Source organism: Taeniopygia guttata, chromosome 2, assembly GCF_048771995.1.
Source record: "Taeniopygia guttata chromosome 2, bTaeGut7.mat, whole genome shotgun sequence".
NCBI classification, from domain to species: domain Eukaryota; kingdom Metazoa; phylum Chordata; class Aves; order Passeriformes; family Estrildidae; genus Taeniopygia; species Taeniopygia guttata.
This window is the reverse complement of record NC_133026.1, coordinates 15268621-15290135: the sequence shown is the minus strand read 5'-3', so window position 1 is coordinate 15290135 and position 21515 is coordinate 15268621. Positions and strand designations below refer to the sequence as shown.

The window sequence follows — 21515 nt, the reverse complement described above, 5'->3', positions numbered from 1 at the left end:
GCTCAAGGAGACAACTAGCAACTAAGATATTAAAATATTGCCTCAGAAGAAAGAGTCATTTTGGACATTTTCTGCCAGGATTTTTGTCAAGGCCTTTCATGCAACTCTTTTTGTTTAGGCAAAACCATTGTTCAGATCTCACTTCTGTTTCCCTTCAGTATTCACTATCCAGAATTTTGTCTTCAGCTCTGAAAGCTTTTGCTTTGAGGCCACCCTGACACCTCTGGGATGAGGATCATTCTGTCTTGATGTCACACAGTCTATCTCAGTAGCAGGTGAAAGAAGGATGCAGAGCAAGCTGTCAGAGATGGGCAGAAACACTAAAAGCTTTTTCTTTCAAGAAAAGAGTAGAACTTATTTTCTTCATATTGGAAAAGGAACTTTTGGAGGTAAAAGCAGTATGTCTAAACTGTGAAAGTGACTAACGAATGATTATTCATTGTTTATAAAAAGCAGAAAACTAGAGGTATTCAATGAAACTTGTAAGCAGCAGGCCTTAAACAAATCTAAGGATTAGATCTAATATTCGCCTTATTTTCTAAGACTTTCCAAAGAATCAGCTGCTCTGTACTGCTGAGCTGGTGGGCTTACTTTTAGGAACCAATTCAGTCGTTCTTGCATCTTTATCATACAAAAAGGTGTCCCCCATTCAGTTGTTGCTGAGTCAGGGCAGTCTGACTTTATCACCACTTGCATTGTTCAAAAGAAATGCATGGCTTTAGGTTTTACACAGCAGTGAAGTTTTTATTGGCATACAGGGCATACATGTTTATTTTAAGTGGCAATTTCATTGCTCAAAACAGGCAAATGTGTGTTCTCACTTGTAGGAGTCAGTTGTTTCATTACACATACCAGTGAAGAATGGAGGGCTGCTATGAAACCATCCTTATGGCAGAGAAGAAAACAAAATCTTTATAAAGACACAGAAGTATTCTTAGAATTACAGATTTTTCTCTCTCTGATCAAGCAGGCTGTTTGGGTCAAAGGTCTACAGCAGATATCCTGTGGTAATGTTAGCTTAAAAAAAAAAACAAAACTAAAAAGCCCTACTTTTTTTTCCCTTGCCTGCTATGCTGAGTAGCTGTAAACATTTTTAAAAACAAACCCAGCTTAGACCAAAGCTGACCAATATGCCTTCCAGCTTCAATTATCAAGATCATTTCTAAGCAAAACTGATTTGAGAGAACATAGCTACTGAAGATAACTCATTGCATGGTGGCAATTCAGTCCCATCTTGGTCTCCTCCACAGTTTTACACATGCATGGATGCACTCCAGAAGATTAGTTCTGGGCAGTGAAATCTTGTGTCCTTTCTGCAAACAATGACCATGACCTCAGCTCCTTATTGTGAGTCCTTCTCACCCCTACTCATCCCGTGCTGTGAGGTATGAAGCAACCAGGCAATGTGAAGCCTGCCAGCACTGCCTGCCTGGGCAGGAAGAGAAGAAATAACTGCTTTCTTGAATACTAACATTCTTACTGACATTGTATTCTGTAGATTTACTGTTTTCTGCATTCTTAGTTTTTCTCAAGTGAGTGCCTTAGGCCAGACTGATCATCCCCAGATAGGTCAGTAGCATGGTTGCACCCCCTGGATTTTTGCAGGAGGCAGCTGCCTGAAACTTGGCTTCTGGTTAGATCTCTTTGGTTCTACCCTTTCCTTCTCCTCAGAGTTTCCAGACAAGATTTGCTGTGAGGGTGACAGTAATCACATCTCTGTAAAAGAACTTCAGTGATATCTTGTGGTCAGAATAGGTTTAAATACTCAGCCTGTTCAAACATTAATAAGGTTAAGAGTTTGTATAATTCTTACTGAAATGCTGTAGATTTGAGAAAGGTATGTCATAAGACTTAATTAAACTAAACAATTATTTAGTAGATCAATGCAACTGTTTGCAAAAGTGCTGCATATACACATTTTATGGATTAGTAAGAATGATTTCTGAAGGGTAGAAAACTCATATAAATGTTGATTTCTGAGGAAATTAAACTGAAGAATCATCAGGCCTGTATAGACCTTATATTCCTGACTGACTTTCCCTATCCCCAAAAGCAGGCATTTGTATGGACAAATATAATTCTAGCAAAACGAATCTACATGTTGTCCCCACAGCAGCCAGTCAGAATTTTGCTCAAGATTAGGAAGCAGTGCTGTGAAAACATCCCACTTATTGAGATTAATGGTAATCCATATTTTCAATATAAGACCTTCTTTAAACAAGTTGAATCTTGCTGTTAGATTTCACAGCTGTAGGGTAGTTAGCACCAGGTTATTAGTGCATTGGTGCTGCTGATTTGTGTCATGGCAATGCCTGGGCAAAGCAAGGAGATAGAAAGTTGATCCCAGGGAGTCTGATAAGTAACCTCAGCCCCTGGAGCTGTAATGAAAGCAGGAACTGCAGAGTTGTCCTTTGATGTGCCTGAAGAGACCTAATGGGTGTGTGCCTGCAGAACAGACCTTTTCTTCTTGGGCTTTAAAGAAAATAATTTTTAAAGCATTTTTGGATGAGTACAATGAAGACCACAGGTAGGATACTTATTCTTAACTTTGGACATCTACAGGATAAGTATCCATAGCCAAGCTACTCACTTTCTGTGCCTTAGTGACAGAGTGGAGGGGAAAAAAAGCAGTTATTAATCTGGCCTTTTTATACATCTACTTTAGGACGATATGTGTTGTACCTTGGTCTCCCTTGACTGTATTGGCAATTTCCACCGATGATACAAATTAACTGGAGTGTCTGTCTCAGATCTGGATGTCTGTTTTGACAGATGATTGCTATTCAACATGTACAGTATAAGGTTTGGTGTTTGTTTGTGAGCTTTGTATATGTATGTGAAATGTTAGTAACTTAGATAATGCTAGAAAACCTAATTTCAGATTATCTTGAATGCAGTGCAGCATTAGTGAAACAATGAGGTTATCTTTTGAGGATAATGGAAGGACTGTGTTAAAGCTGCCTGTTGGCATGTTTTTCCTTATAGGTTGGCATTGCTGAAGAAGAGTGGTGAAGAAGATTGGAAGAGCAGGCTCAGCAAAAAGCAGGAGTATGCAAAAGTGCCTCTTGCTGATCGTAGTGCACAGATGCAAGAAGTTGAGCAGCTGTTGAAGAAGGTAACTCTGTCCCTATTTGGGAAAAACATCTTGCTTGAAATGCTTTTGCTTTTTGAAGATGCATCCAAGTAGACAGGCATGCCTAATATTAGGTGCTAGCTCCTGCTGCTCCTCTTGTCAGGCTTGTTTAAAAACCAATTCTTCCAATGTGAGAGATTATTTAATGAGGAGGTCTTCACTGTCCTGGGATGGGTAATGGTGCTAAACAGTGTCTTCACATCAGAAGATAATGAATTAGTAAGTGGGTCTGTAAAGCTTCTGCAGCATGTACAGATACAATGATTTAAGCCCTTTCTCCTGCCCCTTCCATGTCCCACACTGAAATTGCTTTAATACGTAGTTCCGATGTTTTCTTATGTATGGGTGATTTTGCAAAAATGTCACATTCCTAACACTCACTTATCTCTGTGCATACACTGGCGTTTTGACCAGTAATTTTGGATCCTAGAGCCACTGAGGTAATGCAGGTACTAGAGTATTCATGAGCCATTTGGCTTTTGGTTATCTTGCATGATCTTTGCAGTTTGTTAAGAGCCAGAACTGGCAGGACCAAGATTTTATCTGTCTTACAACAGGTAGTGAATGGAGAGGGAGATGGGGAGAAAGGTGTAGAGGAAAGGGAGATCCACATTGTTAGCACACTGATTATGTCTATACATGAGTAAATTCCCAGCAAGAGTGGATCTGCAAATTGGAATATTTACTGCTGAGGATCTGCTACCTGTGCCATACCTGCTTGTTTTGGTTCGGTGAAATTTTATTTCAGACTAAATTTAGCCTGGTCCTGTGGCCTGACTGCCTCTAGCAGAAGTGGTGTTGCATGGGAATCTTGAACTGCACTTCAGGGCTTGGTTTCATGCAAGTCTGTGCAGTCTGCAGTGTAAACCAAAATGCAGAAAGTGAGGATGAATGGGAGATTTGCTTCAAAATGAATTGTCCCCTGGCTCAAAGTACAGGACCAATGGAGACCTGTTTCCATTCTGAGTCAGATGAAATAGGGTCTCAAAAGCCTTCAATTTCTGTAGGAGTACTTCACAGATGACAGGTGAAAATAAAATTTATGTTACAAAATTTGCTAGTGGGGACAGTAATCGTTGGATCCAATTATGTAGTTCTTTACTTCTATTAAATAGTATACAAAACAGTATACAGTTTTGTTTAAACAGTAACAAAAAGTCTCCTGTTCCATCAATGCATTACAAGTAAGGACACAGTTTGTCACTATTGAGGATAAATCTGTGCCTGAACACGTGAGTCATCAGTTGTGTTAACTGGACAGAAAAGAATAAAGCTCATTTTTGCAGTTTGGTTTGTGGGGTTTGTTTTGGTTTTGCCCTGTGGACTTGTTCAAAAATCCAGCTGCTAGTTTGAAAGACGTCCTAAAGCAAAAATAGTTCCAGGGGGGAAATCAAAATTGTGGTCACATTTTTAACAGGGTAGTCTCCAAAATGACAACTGTTGAGATCAGATAACAAATGTACTCCAGCTAAAGACAGTGGGGCTGAGAAAAAGCTTTAAACAGCTGCAAAGATTTAGGCAGACACAAACCCTTTGTTCTCTCTTCTCACCTCTCTGCACCCATATCCTCCCTGCTGCGTTTCCATGTGCAGCAGCTTCACTCAGCAAGCAGAGTCAGGCTTTTAAAGCAAGTAAGGGAGCATGAAGTGCTTGAGGGATACGAGCTTTGAAGTGACACTGCTAGCAGGGGAAGTTGCTGTGACACTGGGTCACCCACTCTGATAGTTCTTATTAGCTCTTGGCTATTTAGAGCCTAAATCAAAGGATTTTCATGCCTGCCTATGGATGAAAACTTGGGTGTGTAAAATACACAATTCCATTAACATATTGATGTTTGGGATGCTGATTCATTATGTCACACATGAGAAATACGTAAACCTTTACTAAGGTGACCACTTTACTTACAAGATACCATGTCAGCTGCCCTTAAAACTAGAAATACTGGTTTTAATAAGCAATCTGTATGGTGGCTGTTATCCTTTGAAGACCATGAATCACTGTGCTACTGAAGTCTGTTTGTAGAACTTTGAGAATCTTAAGTGTTTTCTGTTGCTGGATTACAGTAAAAATGGAGGAATTGTATTGATTACTGAATTTTGAGCTAGTTAGACAATTTCCACACATGGCAGTCATCAACATCATGGCAGCAACAGCAAGGGTGTGTAAACTTCTGTCATGCTCTGCTGATTCAAAACAATGCCTGATGGTTTTAGTTGCAGTATGGTGCTCCTAATAAGGTAGTCAGACACATTTTAGGGTTTTTTTTGTGTGTCTGTATGTGTCTCTCTCTTAAAAGGTTACCTTAATTGTGGAGATTTGATTATTGAAGCACAGCTGCAGAAATTAGATGTTTTTAGAGTACATTTAGATTTCATATAAACAACAAAAGTGGAAAGATTCATACTCTTAACAAAATAGCTACTTTAAATAGTGCTGTTTGATCACTTCTAGCCAAAATGCTTCTTCTTGGTGTCTACATGGTGAAATATTTATCCAAATGTGTTACAGTCATTTGTGTGTAGACTAAACTGTAGAAAAACACCATAAAATTCTTGGAAAAGCTGACAGAGCAACCTCACCAGGAAAAAAAAAAAAAAAAATGAGAGACTAAGGAATTAGCACAAGCAGATACAGATGAGGGGGGAAACTGAGATTTACTTGGAGGTCCAGCATCTGTTTTGATGATTGCTGTACACTGGAGGAGAATTGAGAATTTTTTGGAAGCTGTAAGACTTCTTAAATTATTTATATATATGGTAAAACATATTTGGACAATTCAAAGAATAGCTCTAACATCAGGGGAGCAACTGTCTGACTGGATGAATGCCTTACTGGAACAAAAATCTCTTTTATTTGGGAAAAATATTTGGATTTAGTATCTTTGTTTTCATCATCTTAGGCTGGATTGTTGTTTGTTGAATTTTTTCATTAGTAGAAAAATTAATTAACTTCAAAATCTTTCCATAATATCAAAATAAGAAGATTTGTTGGAATAAAAATTTCTGTTTTATAGTGAACCATTTTTAACAGAGTCCCTGATTAATATGATTGCCAGCTGCATTGCAGTTGCATTAAAGCAGTGACTGACATTTGAAACACTTCATTCTTATATTATGTTTAAATTGAAGCTCAGCACTGGTGTTAAAGGCTAGGGCTGAACAGTCATTTCAGAATTACTCAGAGATGAAGTGTGTAAAAGTTGTAGAGAGGGTAAGCCCTTGAAAAGTGACTTTTAGGCAATAAAATATTAGTCTTTTGCTGTGGTAATAGTTTTATCCATTTCATATATGGCATCCACCAAGTGCTTGTATCACATTCTCATCAAAGCTGAAACTAATTATTAGCCTTCATTCTGAGCCACTCTAATAAGCTGTATTTATCCATCCACTGTGCCATTTCCCCATTTGCTTTAACCTACAGAAAGGGAGAAGAATTAAAGCTGATAAAGCCATATCTAATCAGCTTTGGGTAAGCCCAGCTCTGGGGCAGGGTTTATTTGTAGGCTGTGTTTAGAATGGTGAACTCACCTTCACTGAGTACCCTGGGCTTAGCAAATCCTTCCAGATGGCTTTTGAGTCTCCCAGTTTCAGCAAGCATTCTTTCCTTTCATCCAGAAAATAGATGATTTGCTGTTTAGCAGCGTCTGATTAAACTTGCAGCAGAATTATTTACATTGTGGTTGACATGGTTCATCAATTTAATGGTGCATGAAAACAGAGACATGTAAAAATTATCAGCATACGAAAAGTGTATCTTCCAGCTGTGCTGTTTTGTTCTCTGTTGGGTTGTAGTGATATTGTTACTAACTTGGATCATTCCAGCATGGAATTGCTTTGGTAAACATTCTGTTGTATTATGACAGCATTTTTGATCTCTGCTTTCCAACAGGGAAAACATTTCTAGAAGATGAAAATATTTAGTAAGAAATAAGAGAAAGAGGAGTTATTTCTCCCCCATTTCCATTCCTGGCAGTCCAGTTCTTTCCTAATTTCTTTGCTCTGTTTCTGTCCTTGCCATAGGGACCTGTATATGCTTCTACTTATTCTCCTGTTATACCTGCTCTCCATAAATTTCATCCTTTTCTACCTATTAATCAGGTGAGCAAAAGTCTGCACAATTTAAATGCTCAACAATTTCAAGTAAGGACATTTTACCAGTGTTTTTTTTAATGTATTAAATTGATAATCCTCTTAACTGATTAACCAGTTCAGTAAAAGTAGCTTTAAAGAAACATAATGTTATGCCACTATCCTGTGTACTCTTCTTCAATATACATTGTGCTACTATTTCTCTTATGGTTACTTTTCTAAAAGTTCTATATCTGTTTTAGACTGTATAGGTGAGAAAGTAAAGGAAGGAAACATTATTGCATTCATTATAATACTGAAAACTTGTAAGTTGCTAAAAAGGGTGTATAAAAGGAGAAGTATGAAACTACACAGCATTTACTTTAGAATAAAATGCTGTGTACCCTGACCTCCCTGTAAGTAATGTGCATGTACAATGTAAGACATATTTCATCATCTAACTTACTGACTTCATTTTCTAACTGATTTCATCATCTAACTTACTGACTGTAAAAAAAGGCTTTTGTTGAAAGATGACTTTTCCACAGTGCTTTTCTCTAGTACCTGTGTAAAGGATTTTTGCCTTGGCACATCCTGCTTCTATTCTCTGACTATCCCATCTTCCTGCTTATCTCTCTTTCTTCTTTAAGGTCTGTAGTACTAGTTTGAAAGAATCAAGCTCTCTGATTTCTGATGACCGTCATCCTTGGAGATGGAAGGTGAAATGCTATATAAAATTTCTATTTCATTTTTGGAGGGAGGAGTGAGACAGAAGGTTACACTCAGATTGATGATGCACATTCCTAATTTGTGTTTGCTTGGGAACAGAGTTCTGCTGCTTCTCCAGTAAATGTTAGAGAAGCTTCCTTGTGAAGTGTTCCTCAACATCATGTCTGTACCTCTGCAATTCCATCACAGACAATTTGAAGAATTCATAGATAGTGAGAAATATAAACTTTCTACAGCCAGAGCAACGTAATAAAGTTTTCTTTGAGCAGTAGAGTACTAGACCTTGATCTGAGCAAGCCATACCTGATTCACGTGATCAGAGGTAAAAAATGCAAAGGCAGAAGTGGGCAAAGAAACAAGCTGCAGAAAACCACAAGACTGGAAGAGCTGAATAGATCTATGTAAATCAAATTCTGCTATGTTACACCTCTTTGTCCCTTGCCTCCCAGCTCACACTTGTGGTTCCTGTGCTACAGAGAATCCACTGGGCTCTTCCTTTCTGTAGTCTGTGCTGCAGGCAGGGAGCTTTCTGACCAGCATGGATAATGGCAGTGAACTCAAGGAGCAGATACTGCTGGGTTGGGATGATGAATACAAAAGAGGCTCCTGGACATATTACAAACATTTAGGCGACTGATATTTACCATTTCCACATTCACTTTCATAGCTGTTCCTGAATATTATATTTTACTATGAGATTTTTAATTAAACATTAAATTTTGGACTATTTGAAATTTGTTAGGGCTACCTCTTTCCTATAAGCTGTGGATTTAATTTACTTCAGATCACCTATTAATCTGGTTGTGACAGAGTTCACCAGCTTTATGTATCTAGAAGATAACAGTATAGTCTAACTTAATAATAACCCTCCAGTAATGACAGGAGGCCCTTCAATGAGCTATTAATTCCATCTGTCTTAAATGGAAAACAGCAAAAATAGTGTTCATTTTTCCACTGACTCTGGTGAGCTGCATCCTTCTCTCTTAGCAAGCTACTTCTTTCTAGCACAGTGTCAAGGTACATGCAGACTTGTTTGGCTTTTTTTTCTGGCACAGTTAATGACTTTATTATTTGCACCAAACAGGAGTTGAGTGTGTTCTGTTTTCCTCAAAGCCATTCTGAACAGAAAGGCATACGTTTGCATGGGGTTTTCCCTCCATGTTCTCTTATATGGAGGCCCATATGAAGTTGCAGAAGAAAGCACCACAGAGACGTTTTACCATACTTGAACAATTGTTGGATTCTCCTTATGCTGTTTTGTCTTAGGAGTTTAAACTAGAGAAGTTACTTATATTAAAAAACAGATAGATACTTCTTGAATCCTTAATTTGTGTAATTCATAGCATTCATTTTAAATAGAACCCTCTTTTGAAAACCAGATTTTTTGTGTTCATTCTTGGTTTGGACTCCCCAAGGTAAGGACAGTCTTGACCTTCTACGTAGAAAACCATGAATTATCTTGTTTCTTAAAAAAAAAAACAACAAAACCAAACAGCACACCAGCATGCTAACAGACCACTCTCAGTTCTTGTGACCTAAAGGGGACCCTGTTTGGACTGCAAAAGTGTGGGAGCATTGCCTAGATGTGGCCCCTTCCTTAGCATAAACAGGGTAGTGCCTGCCATACCCTCAAGAAATGTGTACAGTGCTAGAAAAGACCAATATCATCATCCAGCCTAGCCAAGCTGTAGGAGAAAGTAATCCCTGTTCCTAACTGTTCTTGCATCGAGTCTATAAATCCTTCCCAGACTAAAAACAGAATCTTTTAGAAAAACACGCAGTCTTAATTCTAAACTGTCAGCCTACAGAAAATTCTTGGCAATATTAAATCATTTTTCATATGTTATTATTCTTGCTGTGTTAAATGTAACTCTTAACCCTTTCTTCAGTGAAAATACATACTTAGCTGATATTTTCTGGGGTCGATTTCTCTTTTTTTTTAAAAATATTCAGCCCTTTCCTGAAACCTTTCAAAATTGTCAGCATCCTGGGTAGAAGCATGGAGTCTGGAAATGGATGAGTTATTCCAGGACAGATTAACTGTTCTGAACAACTTTCCATGGGAGTTCTTGCCTCTCTTCTTTTTCTCTCTTCCTAATTGGCTGGGTTGGGGTTTTTTTGTTTTTTTTTTTTTTTTTAATGCATTTCTCTTAAAATCTTGATTTACCAGACTTTTCTGGTATCCTCTTTTGTTTTTTTCAACCATCTGTGTCTTTATCATTCTTCTCTATGTTGGTGTCATCATGAGGGTCTTCTCGGGATAAGACTACATCCTTCATTTTCCGTGTTCATGAAAACATTTTGTTCAAATTTGGGATGAATCAGATCACTGCATGGCTCTTTCCTGTTTGGTCAGTTTACCAGTTTGAAGCCTGTAAGCTGCTCTGATATTTTTATATTGCTCAAAAAAACCTGCCCCAGAATGTCATCTGTGATTAACTCAAATATATTAAAGAAATCAGAGATAACAGTGCTAATATATTTAATTATACTTGAGCTCATCAAATTTACCATTTTGATTAAACCTGTTTTCCATAATGCCATGTGGAATGGCATTAATTACAAGCTGGTTATTTGATTCTTCATTGATTGTCTTTGCAACAGCTTTTCCATAGGTGTCTGGAACAACCCACAGCTTGTGTGACCTGTTCCTACATGCTTTAGTTTTATTTCTAAATATTGTTCACATTTGAGCCTTTACCCTATTTATTTCCCCATTTTCAAAGGCTTTTTTAAAAAAATTGCTCTTGTGTTTTGGGGCATCTCATTTTCCAGCTTTTTTGTCTAAGGTATCAGTGAACACATCCATCTATTTTACACAATAAATTAAAGTATTTCGTTGAAAGTAGCCACTCTTTTAATGGAAAAAAAATTGCATTGGAGCTGTTTTATTCCTAAGTTTTTATATGTTATTTTTATTTATTCCTGATATACTATTTTTTGGGCTGACTTTTTTACAGTTGCAAAATTGAGGTTCTACTTTCATATCATAATTTCGAAGTTTTTTATCTTAGAAATAAAATTGGGACTTAGAAGCTTCTTGAGTTTTAGTTTTCTTAACATATTTTCTCCCAACTATAATGTGTATTGACCAGTTAATTCCTCCACAAATGCTCTATGTGGCAATTCTGAAAGCTTTCTAAACTGTTCCCAACTAGCAGGTGGATGTTTTCTGAAATGTTTTTTTACAGTTGCATTGGCTTATATTAGCTTTCTAGTTATAGAAAATTATTATTTATTTAATCATGTCATATACTTCTGGTTTTCAGCAGCACTGTTAAGGGAAATTTAGTGTATTGGGAATTGCTTGGTGTCTATTTAGTTTATAATTTTTTAGTTAATTTGTTCATTAATAGATTAAGGTAGGAGTCTTCATGCATTAGGAAGAGATCTAGTATGGAATTTCTCCACATTGTATAACATATGTACCCAGTCTGATCTTTTTTTTTTTTTTTTAGTTAGGAACTCCAAAGGTACTTTGCCCAATGGAACAGCTTGAAATGTTCCATCATTAAAAAAAAAAAAAAAAAAAAAGGGAAAAAGAAAGAAAAAGTCTATTTCGCCTCCTGTCTGACAGCTGTTTTCTTTTATCCTTTGAAACAGCTCCAGAATTACTGACAATCTTTCTGGCAATTCATGTGTGTAGTGATTAACACACATATTTCTAGGTCTGCATCTTCAGAATTTTCAGTAGCTCTATAGACTCTGAAACTCCAGGTATTTGCTGGAGACAAAATCCAAAATTAAGACTCCTGTAAGGTTAAAAACACAAACTCAAATCCATATTATTTTCCTTCTTTCTGACTCTCCCTCACTTCCCTCATATTTTAATGGAGGTCAGCATCCTTACTAAGTTAAAAATATTTGGTTTGTGTATTAAATTTTACCTGTGGCTTCATTAGGTATTTATTAATTTTGTGCCCAGGCCTCCTTTACTATATTGTGGTATTTTCTACCAACTTTTCATCCCAGAGGTGGCTGTGCTGACACTGGAATGGGTAGAGACTGATAGAAATGAAAGAGACTTCTTCAGTGCTTTTCTTTAAAGCATTCAGAGGCTTTGACAGATGAAGAAATTATACTGAATAGACTTGTATGTTGTTATTTCTATTGAATGTTTCAGAGTTCTAGGGAAAAAACAGAGTATTTAATCTTGATTGTCATGGCTTGCAGTCCTATTGTCTGGCTGTCCAGCTCTCCTTCCTGATAAATGGAGAGGAAGTGTTACTGCAGAAATATATGGAACTAGAGGGAAGTAGTGGAGGACTCTCATGGTCCTAGTCCTTGTACAGACCTTTTCTTGGCTTGTCTTCATTCTTCTGGCTGATGTCTACTGATGCTGGTAAATGCTGAAAGCTACGAAGTCTCTATATTAGACTGCAGTCACAATTGTTTTTATATAGAATGACTTATTTATTTAGTCTGATTGATTTTTAAGAAAATAAAAAATAACAATATCTTCTTTGTATCTTGAAAGGAGAAGAATGTTTATGTTCACAAGCTGATACATACTTTTGCATTTTCCTTCTGTGGTTCTCTGACCACAGAGTGGTATTAAAGCTTGAGATTTTAATTTGTTTTTTTCAATTCTAGCAGCTAGATTGTGAAGGAATATTATGATAGCACCCACTTGGAAGTAATTCTAGAGTTGACAGTCCCATGCACTAAAAATACTTCTGTGTTTGACTACTATGCAGTGTAATCCCTGAATTATTGACAGTTTTTTAAAGATAAAATAACAATAGTCCTTTGGCCTCACCTAGCTGCAGCAAAGTATGTAAATTCAATTTCTTTCCTACTTAAAGTACCATCATCAATCCATCTGTGTGAGAAGGGCACTGAGATACTGCACCTTCTCCCTCTAATCACTCCAGCTGTTGGCTGCCAACCTCTAAAGCAAGAAAGGAAAGCTAAGGGTGAGCTAGGGGAAAAAAAAAGAGGGTGCGGTAGAGATGATCAGTGTTGGAAAAATATTTAGTTGAGTAAGTTGACTTTAGAACCAAAACTGGAGAACTGAGTTACTGTAAGAGACTGATTAGGAATCAGCCACTGAAGTTACATCACTTCTCTGTTTTGCCCTGTGCCACCTGCAGAACTGCACACTTGGAAACATCTGCTCATAGTCAGTAGTGTTCTGACTTGTGTAGCAAGTCATGGTTCAAAAGAACAAGAATCATGGAAAATGATTTCATACACAGAGTAAATAGTTTGCTTTGCATAGAGGAGTGGCATCTGCCGTCTATGGTAGTCTCAAGAAAAGGTCAAAGAGCATAGACCTTGTACAAACCAAAATCTTGTGCTCACAGTGTAATGGAGCAGCGAGACAGTGAAGCACTGCAGGGTCACTAAGCTGTGTGTGACTTCACTTCAGTAGCTTGTTCTCCACTCCCTTCCCTCTGCATCTGACAGCTGAAATGTTCAGCCAGTCTTTAGCTATGTCTCTAGCAGGTTTTTTAAACATCTCTTTCTTTCTTTCGTTCCCCAAAAAAGCAAAGAATGACAGATAACCAGGAGAGTCAAATGACCATTGAGGAGAGGAAACACCTGATAACAGCTCGAGAAGAAGCCTGGAAGTCCAAGGGTAAAGGAGCAGCCAATGACTCCACACAGTTCACCGTAGCTGGCCGAATGGTAAAAAAAGGTCGGTGATGAAATAATCCAAATATAAATAAGACACCCCTTATCTGTTTAGTCAAAATTAAGTCAAACTAAAGCTATGCAGAAACAGCATCTGTATTTAGCAAGAGGAAGACTGTTTATCTTCAACTGAATATTGTGTCATGAGGCTTTAGTTTCTTGTGGGTGTGGTGTTGATCCATTTTATTCTGCACTGTTGCGCTGCCATCCACTTATCACTGGGCTGTGTCTAGCTGGTGGAAATCTATGACTTGAACAGGGTTATATGTTTTGGTTTTCCTTTTAATGCAACCCACAGGGCATAGTTGGATTATTCTTTCTTACTTATTCTTCCTTTGAAAACCCAGCTGCACTGTCTAGAGAATAGTTGTGAAATCGAGTTGTTTCTGTTGCTGGCATTTCCCCCACTCCTCGGATCACTGGGAATATTTAGCAAACAAGTATTGTTTTTATGGATGCTGTCTTGGACAACAGCTTGAAGTGTTATGTTCTGCATAAAACCACAGAGTAGAAATGACAAGGGAGCAATGTTGACTTTTTTGGGATCTCTTGAATTCAGTCACTGTTTCCAGATCTAATCATTGTTCTAAAGTGGACAGGAGTCTCTGAAGGCTGAACATGGTAGGAATGCAGCTGTTCACACAGCATGCCTGGGAAGATGATAGCTTTGGGAGGAAGGCACCTATACTGATCTTTTGTGCTTAATGAGTACCAGGTTTTGGGTTGTTGCAAGGACTTGATTATTAAACACAAAAACAATGAACCTTGAATTAAAAAAAAAACAACCTTGTAGGGCTAGGACAATACTGCAACAGGAGTAACTGCTTGCAATCCAAGCCACAATCTGTTGACAGAACAACAGATAAACAGTATTAGGAATTACCTCTGTTAGTAACATATTTTAGCTGCTGCTTACATTTTACATAATTTTGCTGCTAGAAATGACAGTTGGTCACTATTTAAAGAGTAACCCTTCTTGGAGGGTTACCAAGTAAAACTGTTTAGCCGTCCACAGACCTGCTCTTTGACCTTTTTTTTTTTTTTTTTTTGCAAATAGATTGGTCTTTGGAAAGGAAAAGAAGGTGGTAGTATTTGCTGTTCCTAATAAGAAAAAAAATTATCTTGAAAGGATCTCTTTAGGTGCTGTGATGATTCTTTTGAACAAGCAAGGTGATGCAATGACAATGAAATCAATAAAAGTAGCCAAAGTGGGATTTTTAGTTACATGCCTGCTGGTTTATATCCTGAAAGAATAAATTATCATTATGATTTTTTAATTTAAGAGATTATGAGAAAGCAATGCAAAATGACATCTTATTACACATGTTATATGCATGTGCACAGATGCTGTGTTTTAATTGCTTCTTATGGCTGAAAATTATTCAGTCCTAATTGGAAGATGATCCTTTCCTAAGCAGTTCTCAGTGTGGTCTTGTGGATTATGTGCTGGTAGAGCTGCTTAAGAGCTGTGTCCTCTTGAGTGTATCTCGAGGAAGGCTTTACCCATTGACTTAAAACCTGCTGGAATTTTGAGTCTCTTAGGTAACAGGGGGAAAATTGCTTGTGGAAAAGCTACCTAGTTATATTACAAATTTAACTTGGAGTTTAACAATTATGACAATTATGTTGCTACAATTTGCAGTAAAGGTATTGGAAACATGTTTAGTGTATGTTCTCCCAGCACAATATTGGTTTAATCTGATCAAAATAACTAAAGGCTTAAACTTACATGGCTCAGTAATTAGTAAGCTATGGCTAAGTGGAAAATAGATAATAGAGAAACATGTAAATGTCTGTTTCCCCATATACTGAAAGTCTAGGCAGCAAAGGTAACAGGTGCAATTGTTTGCCTCAGTATGCTTTTCTACCTAATAAAACCTAGGACTCCAATAGAGTGCAGTTCTCTTACTAGAGCAGTGTAGATTCACATGAAAAACTAAAGCTAAAAAATCCATCCTTATTTTTTCCACTGGGTCCAGAATGAATTGCTTTATTATAGTTACTGAAAAGGATGGAGGAGAGTGTAACAAAAGGAGAGGGTAGTGCTTGATACGGTGGAGACTCTAACTTCCATTTCTACTTCAATTTCCATGTGTTCTTAAAAACCCAACAGGGCCCAAGAATTACTGGGAAATCCAGGGACAGCATTCACAAGTCAGATGCATCCTGTTACATCTATTAATAGAGATGTGCCTAAATTTTAAAAAGGGGGTAAGCGGGTGGTAGAGGTGATCATGGTTACTTCCCTGCTAAACCTATCTTTTTGTTCAGAACACTTCCATGTATTTCAATGCTTAAAATGTAGCTTGTGGTACCCCTGAAAGCCAAAATGTAGAGCGAATAAACTGCTGCTACCTTGAAAATGAGCAAAATTATTGTATTCCAGAGAAAACCTATATCTTGTGTTAGCTTGCTGTGGGAATCCAGGGCTTTCCTCTGGCTGCCCTGGAGGGCCTGGGATCCTGGCAGGGGGTCAGAAACCCCCCTGTACAGAGCCCCAAGAGACACTGTCTCTGATCTCTGTCCATGGAAAAGAGTTTTCAGTCTTACAGGATGAATTACAAGCTCTGAGTGTTTGATATAAGTAATAATTAAGTGTGGCACGGGTGCAAAAGTAAAATTTTAGGATTCTAGATTAGGAGCCCAAAGGGGACAAGACGGAGGAAATTGGGTGTGTCCTGTCCTTTTTCTCCTTCTTCATGCCCTCCATGTTTCACTGTAGTGTTGGCATTTTTCTGTTAGTTTAGGCTGGGGACACACTGTTCAACGTAGATGATAGATATTGGCACATTATTGTAAATACAGCACAGGTAGTTTCTGGTATTTAATGTTTGTAACATCCCACTGAGGGCAGAGCCCCACACGCTGCCCTGCAGGACAGACCTGCGGCAGGGCAGCAGAACATGTTAGAGATAAACAGAATAAAGAACCTTGAAAACAGCACAGACGAATTATGACTTCTTGGGCCACGGGGCAGAAAGACAGAGAGTTTTTACAATCTCGGAATCATCAATACCTCAGATTCTGACAGCTTGCTAAGAGACACTTGGAAATGAAGCTTTGTTCTTGTAAATGGGTGGGTTTTTGAGGCTACTGATTGAAGAAGCAGGCAGGTCCCTTTGCCATCTCTAATACAATGGCTGGGGAGGCTGGGGAAGTGTGCTGGCCTCTAGGAAATAGCCAGACTTGTCTGCTTTCCCCAAAGAGCTTCTCTGTTGTCACTGTTGGAAACACAGGCTGACTCATGGCTGCATTTCCTATGTTCTGTGTCCCTGTGCAGGCCTGGCTTCTCCAAGTGCACTAACACCAGTAGCATCCCCTTTCCGGCAGAAGTCCACCACTCCAGTTACAAAGCCCTTGGAAGGTAAGGAATAAAAATGGATGAAATATGTTCAGGCTTATTTGCTTCCTGTCAATTAACAGGTTTTACTTTCTGGTTTGCTTAGAAATTGAAGCCAGGCCTGATATGCAGCTGGAATCAGATATGAAGCTTGACAAGTTGGAGTCATTCTTGGGAAGGCTGAATAACAAAGGTTGGTAGAGTTACGAAGGGTGGCAGTGTATCTGCTCTCTGACTGATAGTAAATTGATTAAAGTGCCCCTTAGTTAAAATATCTGGTAGCAGAAACTGGAATATTTCTTTGCTCAGACTGCAGTTACTGATAATTTTATTTTTGTGATTCAGTCTTTGCTAAATTTTAAGAAAAGCCTTTCACAATTTTATTACAAGTGTACAGTAGAATAAATCACAGATGCCTAAATAACTCTCTTAATTCTCTAGAAACAATGTACACATCCTTTTGTAGAGCATAATTTCCTAAGAGCACACAGCCAGTCTGAACCATATTGCCATATACATGAAACATCTTTAAATGTAGTTGAGTCCTATTAAAATCAAAGTAGGATACTAAGCTGCTCCCAAGCACAGTTAATTCCCTTTCCTGCTTTTTTGAAAATTGACTCTCTGTAGCAGCTCATCAGCTTCCTTGTATAGCCCATTGGCTATTTATGAAGCTCTCTAGAGTTGTCTGCTGTTTCCATCTCATATGTCTGTCCACCATTTGTAAGACAAAAATCTTTATTACATCTTTACGTAATTTGTAGTGTAACAGATACCATTTCACATTTCAGTACAGGGGGCAGCAGCCTAGGATAATGACTGTGCCATACTGACTAGTCTGAAGTAGTGACTTTTCCCCTTGTGATTCTAGATCTTTTCAAAGGCAGGAATTACACAGTTGGAGGCAAGATAAAATATACAAAACCTTAAAATGCTTGCATCATCATACTCTAGAAACTCAGTTATAGCGTCCAAGTTTTCATTTAGCCTTATTTCCCTACTGTTTTGTATGGTTATTGCATATGAGTAGCAGTTACACTGTTGTAATATTCTTTATCAACACACTTTTCTACCATCAATTAAAAAAAGCAACACAAAAAAACACCAACAAAAAACAAAATACCACCACCACCACACCGGAAAAAAGTTTACTCAGGCAACTACCAAGCAAGCCATGTTTTCCTTTTCTAGAGTTAGAAAATCTAGTATGGTTATTTACTGGGTGAGGTGTTTTTTCCTGCAGTTTCTGGGATGCAAGAGACAGTGCTGACAGTTACAGGAAGATCTGTGAAAGAGGTGATGAAGCTGGATGATGATGAAACATTTTCCAAATTTTATCGCCATGTGGATTTCCCTTCCTCCTCAGTGCCTTTGGACCTTGATGAGGACTTTGATGCCATCTTTGATCCTTATGCACCAAAGTAAGAATTACTTTTCCCCCATTGTTTTGAATGCAGACACAAGGGCGGTGTTCAAAATGTTCAGCTCTGAATCATCTTTGAGGTATCTTAGTACTGGGCACGTCCATTTCTTCTGCAATCATGCTCCTGCCTGAATTGAGGAGCTGATCCTGATTTCTTGTCATTAGATGATTCTGTCTAGAAAAATTACCTGATGATTATAAACAGTACTTGTTTTTCAGGTTGACATCTTCTGTAGCAGAGCACAAACGTGCAGTTAGGCCCACGCGCAGAGTCCAGTCCTCTAGAAACCCCCTGAAAATGCTTGCAGCAAGACAAGATATTCTTCATGAATATACTGAACAAAGACTGAATGTTGCCTTCATGGAGTCAAAGCGAATGAAAGTAGAAAAAAGTAAGCTAGCAGGATGATTTGTACAAGACAGCATCTTGCCCTTTTAATTTAAAAAAAATCCCAATGTAAAAAACAGAACTGAAGGAAGGGAATGTATTCTCTGAGTGGCAATAAATTGATTGAGGTATAAGGTGAAATGTAGACTGTTTAGGAGGCCTGGAGAGAAGGGCACGTGTGATTTCCTCGGGGAAAGCTACCTATAGCCACCTCTTGTACATAGATTTAATTATTTATTTTTAGCACAGTGACCTTGTGCAGAGAGAGAGAGAGAGAGCCACGATGCCTGCAGGGTGTGCAGGGTGAGCACAGGAGATCAAGGAAAGCAGATCCAATTTCATCATGCTGGGGTGAGAGCTGGAAAGTGTAGATGAATTTCTGTTCAGACACAATGGCCTCAATTTTGGGTCTTTATTTTCTCTCAGAAAGTGGAATTAGCCTTCTTGACTCCTTATGATTAATTTCCATAAAAGATCAGTGCTTTGTGGCAGGGCTTACATGGTGTTTTACTTGTGAAGTTGCTTTCTCCTGACAACCAGACAGACAGCAAAAGCATAATTATAAAATTTATTCAAAGATTTATCCAGCCACTCTTACATTTTGGGGTAAAAGTTTTACTTACTACACTTGAGTAAAGAAAGATCATCTTTAACTATTAATTGTATTGATGAAAAGGCTAACTATATATGTAATACTTTGTTGCTATCTCATGAGAAGAATTTCCCTGGGTTATAAATTCACAAAGTATCTTGTCTTGTCTTTAGTTGAGCAATAAACATGTAGCCAAGAATCTGGGCTGTAATTTTACAGTAAAACATGAGTAGGACTTTGAAATGTAAATGGGTGTTGCATCACACTGTCTCAGCCAAATTTTAAGGGAATTATAGTTAATTAGCCTTGTCTCTGTGCTGTCTATTATTATTAATTACTTATAAGGCATTGAAGATCTACACAGTACTTCACAAAACATTGGGTAGGATGGTTCCTAGCAAAGTTGGTATTCCTGCCAAATAGCATAATTCTGACACTGACAGTGTACTCTTGGATATCTAGAAATTTAGGTAATCCTAAGCCCACAAATTTTTGGGGGTAGCGGTTAGTCTGAGTTTATCCTCCCTTTACTGTTGCTATAGACAAGAAGAGAAGCTAGAAATAATGGGAAGAAATTATTTTCTTAATGCAACAATCAAAATTTTAATTATAATTTTGTTATTTTTATGTCTGTCTTTTCCTCCAATTTCTTTTTATGTACAAGTGTCTACAAATTCAAATTTCTCAGAAGTAGCCCTTGCTGGCCTGGCAAGCAAAGAGAACTTCAGCAACATTAGCCTGCGGAGTGTTAATCTAACAGAGCAAAACTCTAACAACAGTGCTGTGCCATACAAGAAGCTAATGCTCCTGCAAATTAAAGGTATGCTATGCTGGAACTGCTTTTACTTTCCATAAATAATAAGCTGAATGTAACATGTGAGAGTTGCTACCACATTTAGATGTTTGGCTTGTTCTAAATCTTCAGGATTTATGTCCAAAACCTGAAAAAATAAGTGGTAATTGTGTAAAAAAATAGGTTTGCATTGGTCCACTGGTGTGTGTTTCCCAAAGAGAAAATAGAATATTTCCCATATTCTGGCTACCCCTGTAAAAATTTTTAATTGTCCCGTTCTTCCAGTGCTCAATATAATTTGGAAATGATGTGACAGTGTTCTTGCTCTACTTTCCCTTACAGTGCATAGTAACATATCTGATTCTGCAAATAGCTAGGTTTTGGGCAGCAAAATTCTTAAAATTCTTAAATTCTTAAAACTTTTTATTGCCTACGGAAATTGTGCTATGACTTCACTTAAGCAAATGTAAAAGGTTCTGGGATTTTGCTGCTGTCTGCCATTTACCTAATTCATTTCTTTTCAGAAGGACACAGTTGTTAAAGCAAGAACAGGAAATAATAGAAATATTAGTTGATAGGAGACAACATTTATTTTGTTTTCTGTGAGTAAACTTTTTTTCCACAGTAGTAGTCTTTTAATTATTCTTAAACAGTCTGTTTCCACATATTTTGCTACATGTGCTGGGATTGTTTGTGTTTCATTCAAAACAAATTAGATCGTGGCATTTGATAGTAGTGGTTGAAGGAATATAATTAGCTTTGTTTTCTCTTTAGGAAGAAGACATGTTCAAACAAGATTAGTTGAACCAAGAGCCTCATCACTGAACAGTGGAGACTGTTTCCTGTTGTTAACTCCACATTTATGTTTCTTGTGGGTAGGAGAGTTTGCAAATGTCATAGAAAAAGCAAAGGTCAGTACTGTTGTGAGGTTTTAATTATTATTTATTTTTAGAACCTTTGCCATATATGTCTGATAAAATTGAGCCTTAGTGCCAATTCTCTCAAAAAGTGGCATGTAACTGATAGTCTGTGACAGGGAGATACGCAGGATTCCTGAAAATATGTTTTAGGTCATGCACTGAATGAAAGCTGACATTTGTGAAGGAGTGTGTAGTTTGTGAAGCTGCAAGAGAAAAAAGGATATCCTCAGGATACAGACTGAACTAAAAAAAAAAATAGTCTGAATTGCAGGATGTCCTTTTCATTCCTATGTCCACTGAGAGCAGTCTTGCTTTAAGGCAAATGAAAGAATGAATGCATTTCTGTAACATTTCTTCTAATGTCTGTTTATTTAGTGCAATAAATAATAATAATTTCTTCTGCTATTTGCTGTATTATTTCTCATTTGCCTTCTCTCTGAGCAAGAATATTGCACAAGTATTCCAAAGACTTAAGCAATCCTGTTCAGATAAC

At 37.7% G+C, this 21515-nt stretch overlaps 1 protein-coding gene across 24 annotated transcripts in view; it reads left to right on the top strand.

The window, feature by feature from the left end:
• The window catches only part of SVIL (supervillin), a 134781-nt gene that overhangs the window by 101242 nt on the left and 12024 nt on the right, over positions 1-21515 (top strand). For 16 of the 24 annotated variants that reach the window (XR_012054462.1, XM_072925391.1, XM_072925392.1 and 13 more), the window contains 10 exons: positions 2986-3115; positions 7153-7230; positions 7851-7919; positions 13420-13570; positions 16847-16930; positions 17013-17099; positions 18150-18327; positions 18549-18721; positions 19974-20129; positions 20877-21013. Coding sequence is in view for 23 of the 24 variants with exons in the window: in XM_072925391.1 (XP_072781492.1) it covers positions 2986-3115; positions 7153-7230; positions 7851-7919; positions 13420-13570; positions 16847-16930; positions 17013-17099; positions 18150-18327; positions 18549-18721; positions 19974-20129; positions 20877-21013 (1243 nt within the window). In the remaining variant the exon portion in view is untranslated. The remainder of the gene's footprint in view (positions 1-2985; positions 3116-7152; positions 7231-7850; positions 7920-13419; positions 13571-16846; positions 16931-17012; positions 17100-18149; positions 18328-18548; positions 18722-19973; positions 20130-20876; positions 21014-21515) is intronic. The other 8 variants (XM_072925398.1, XM_072925393.1, XM_072925399.1 and 5 more) reach the window with 2 other exon arrangements.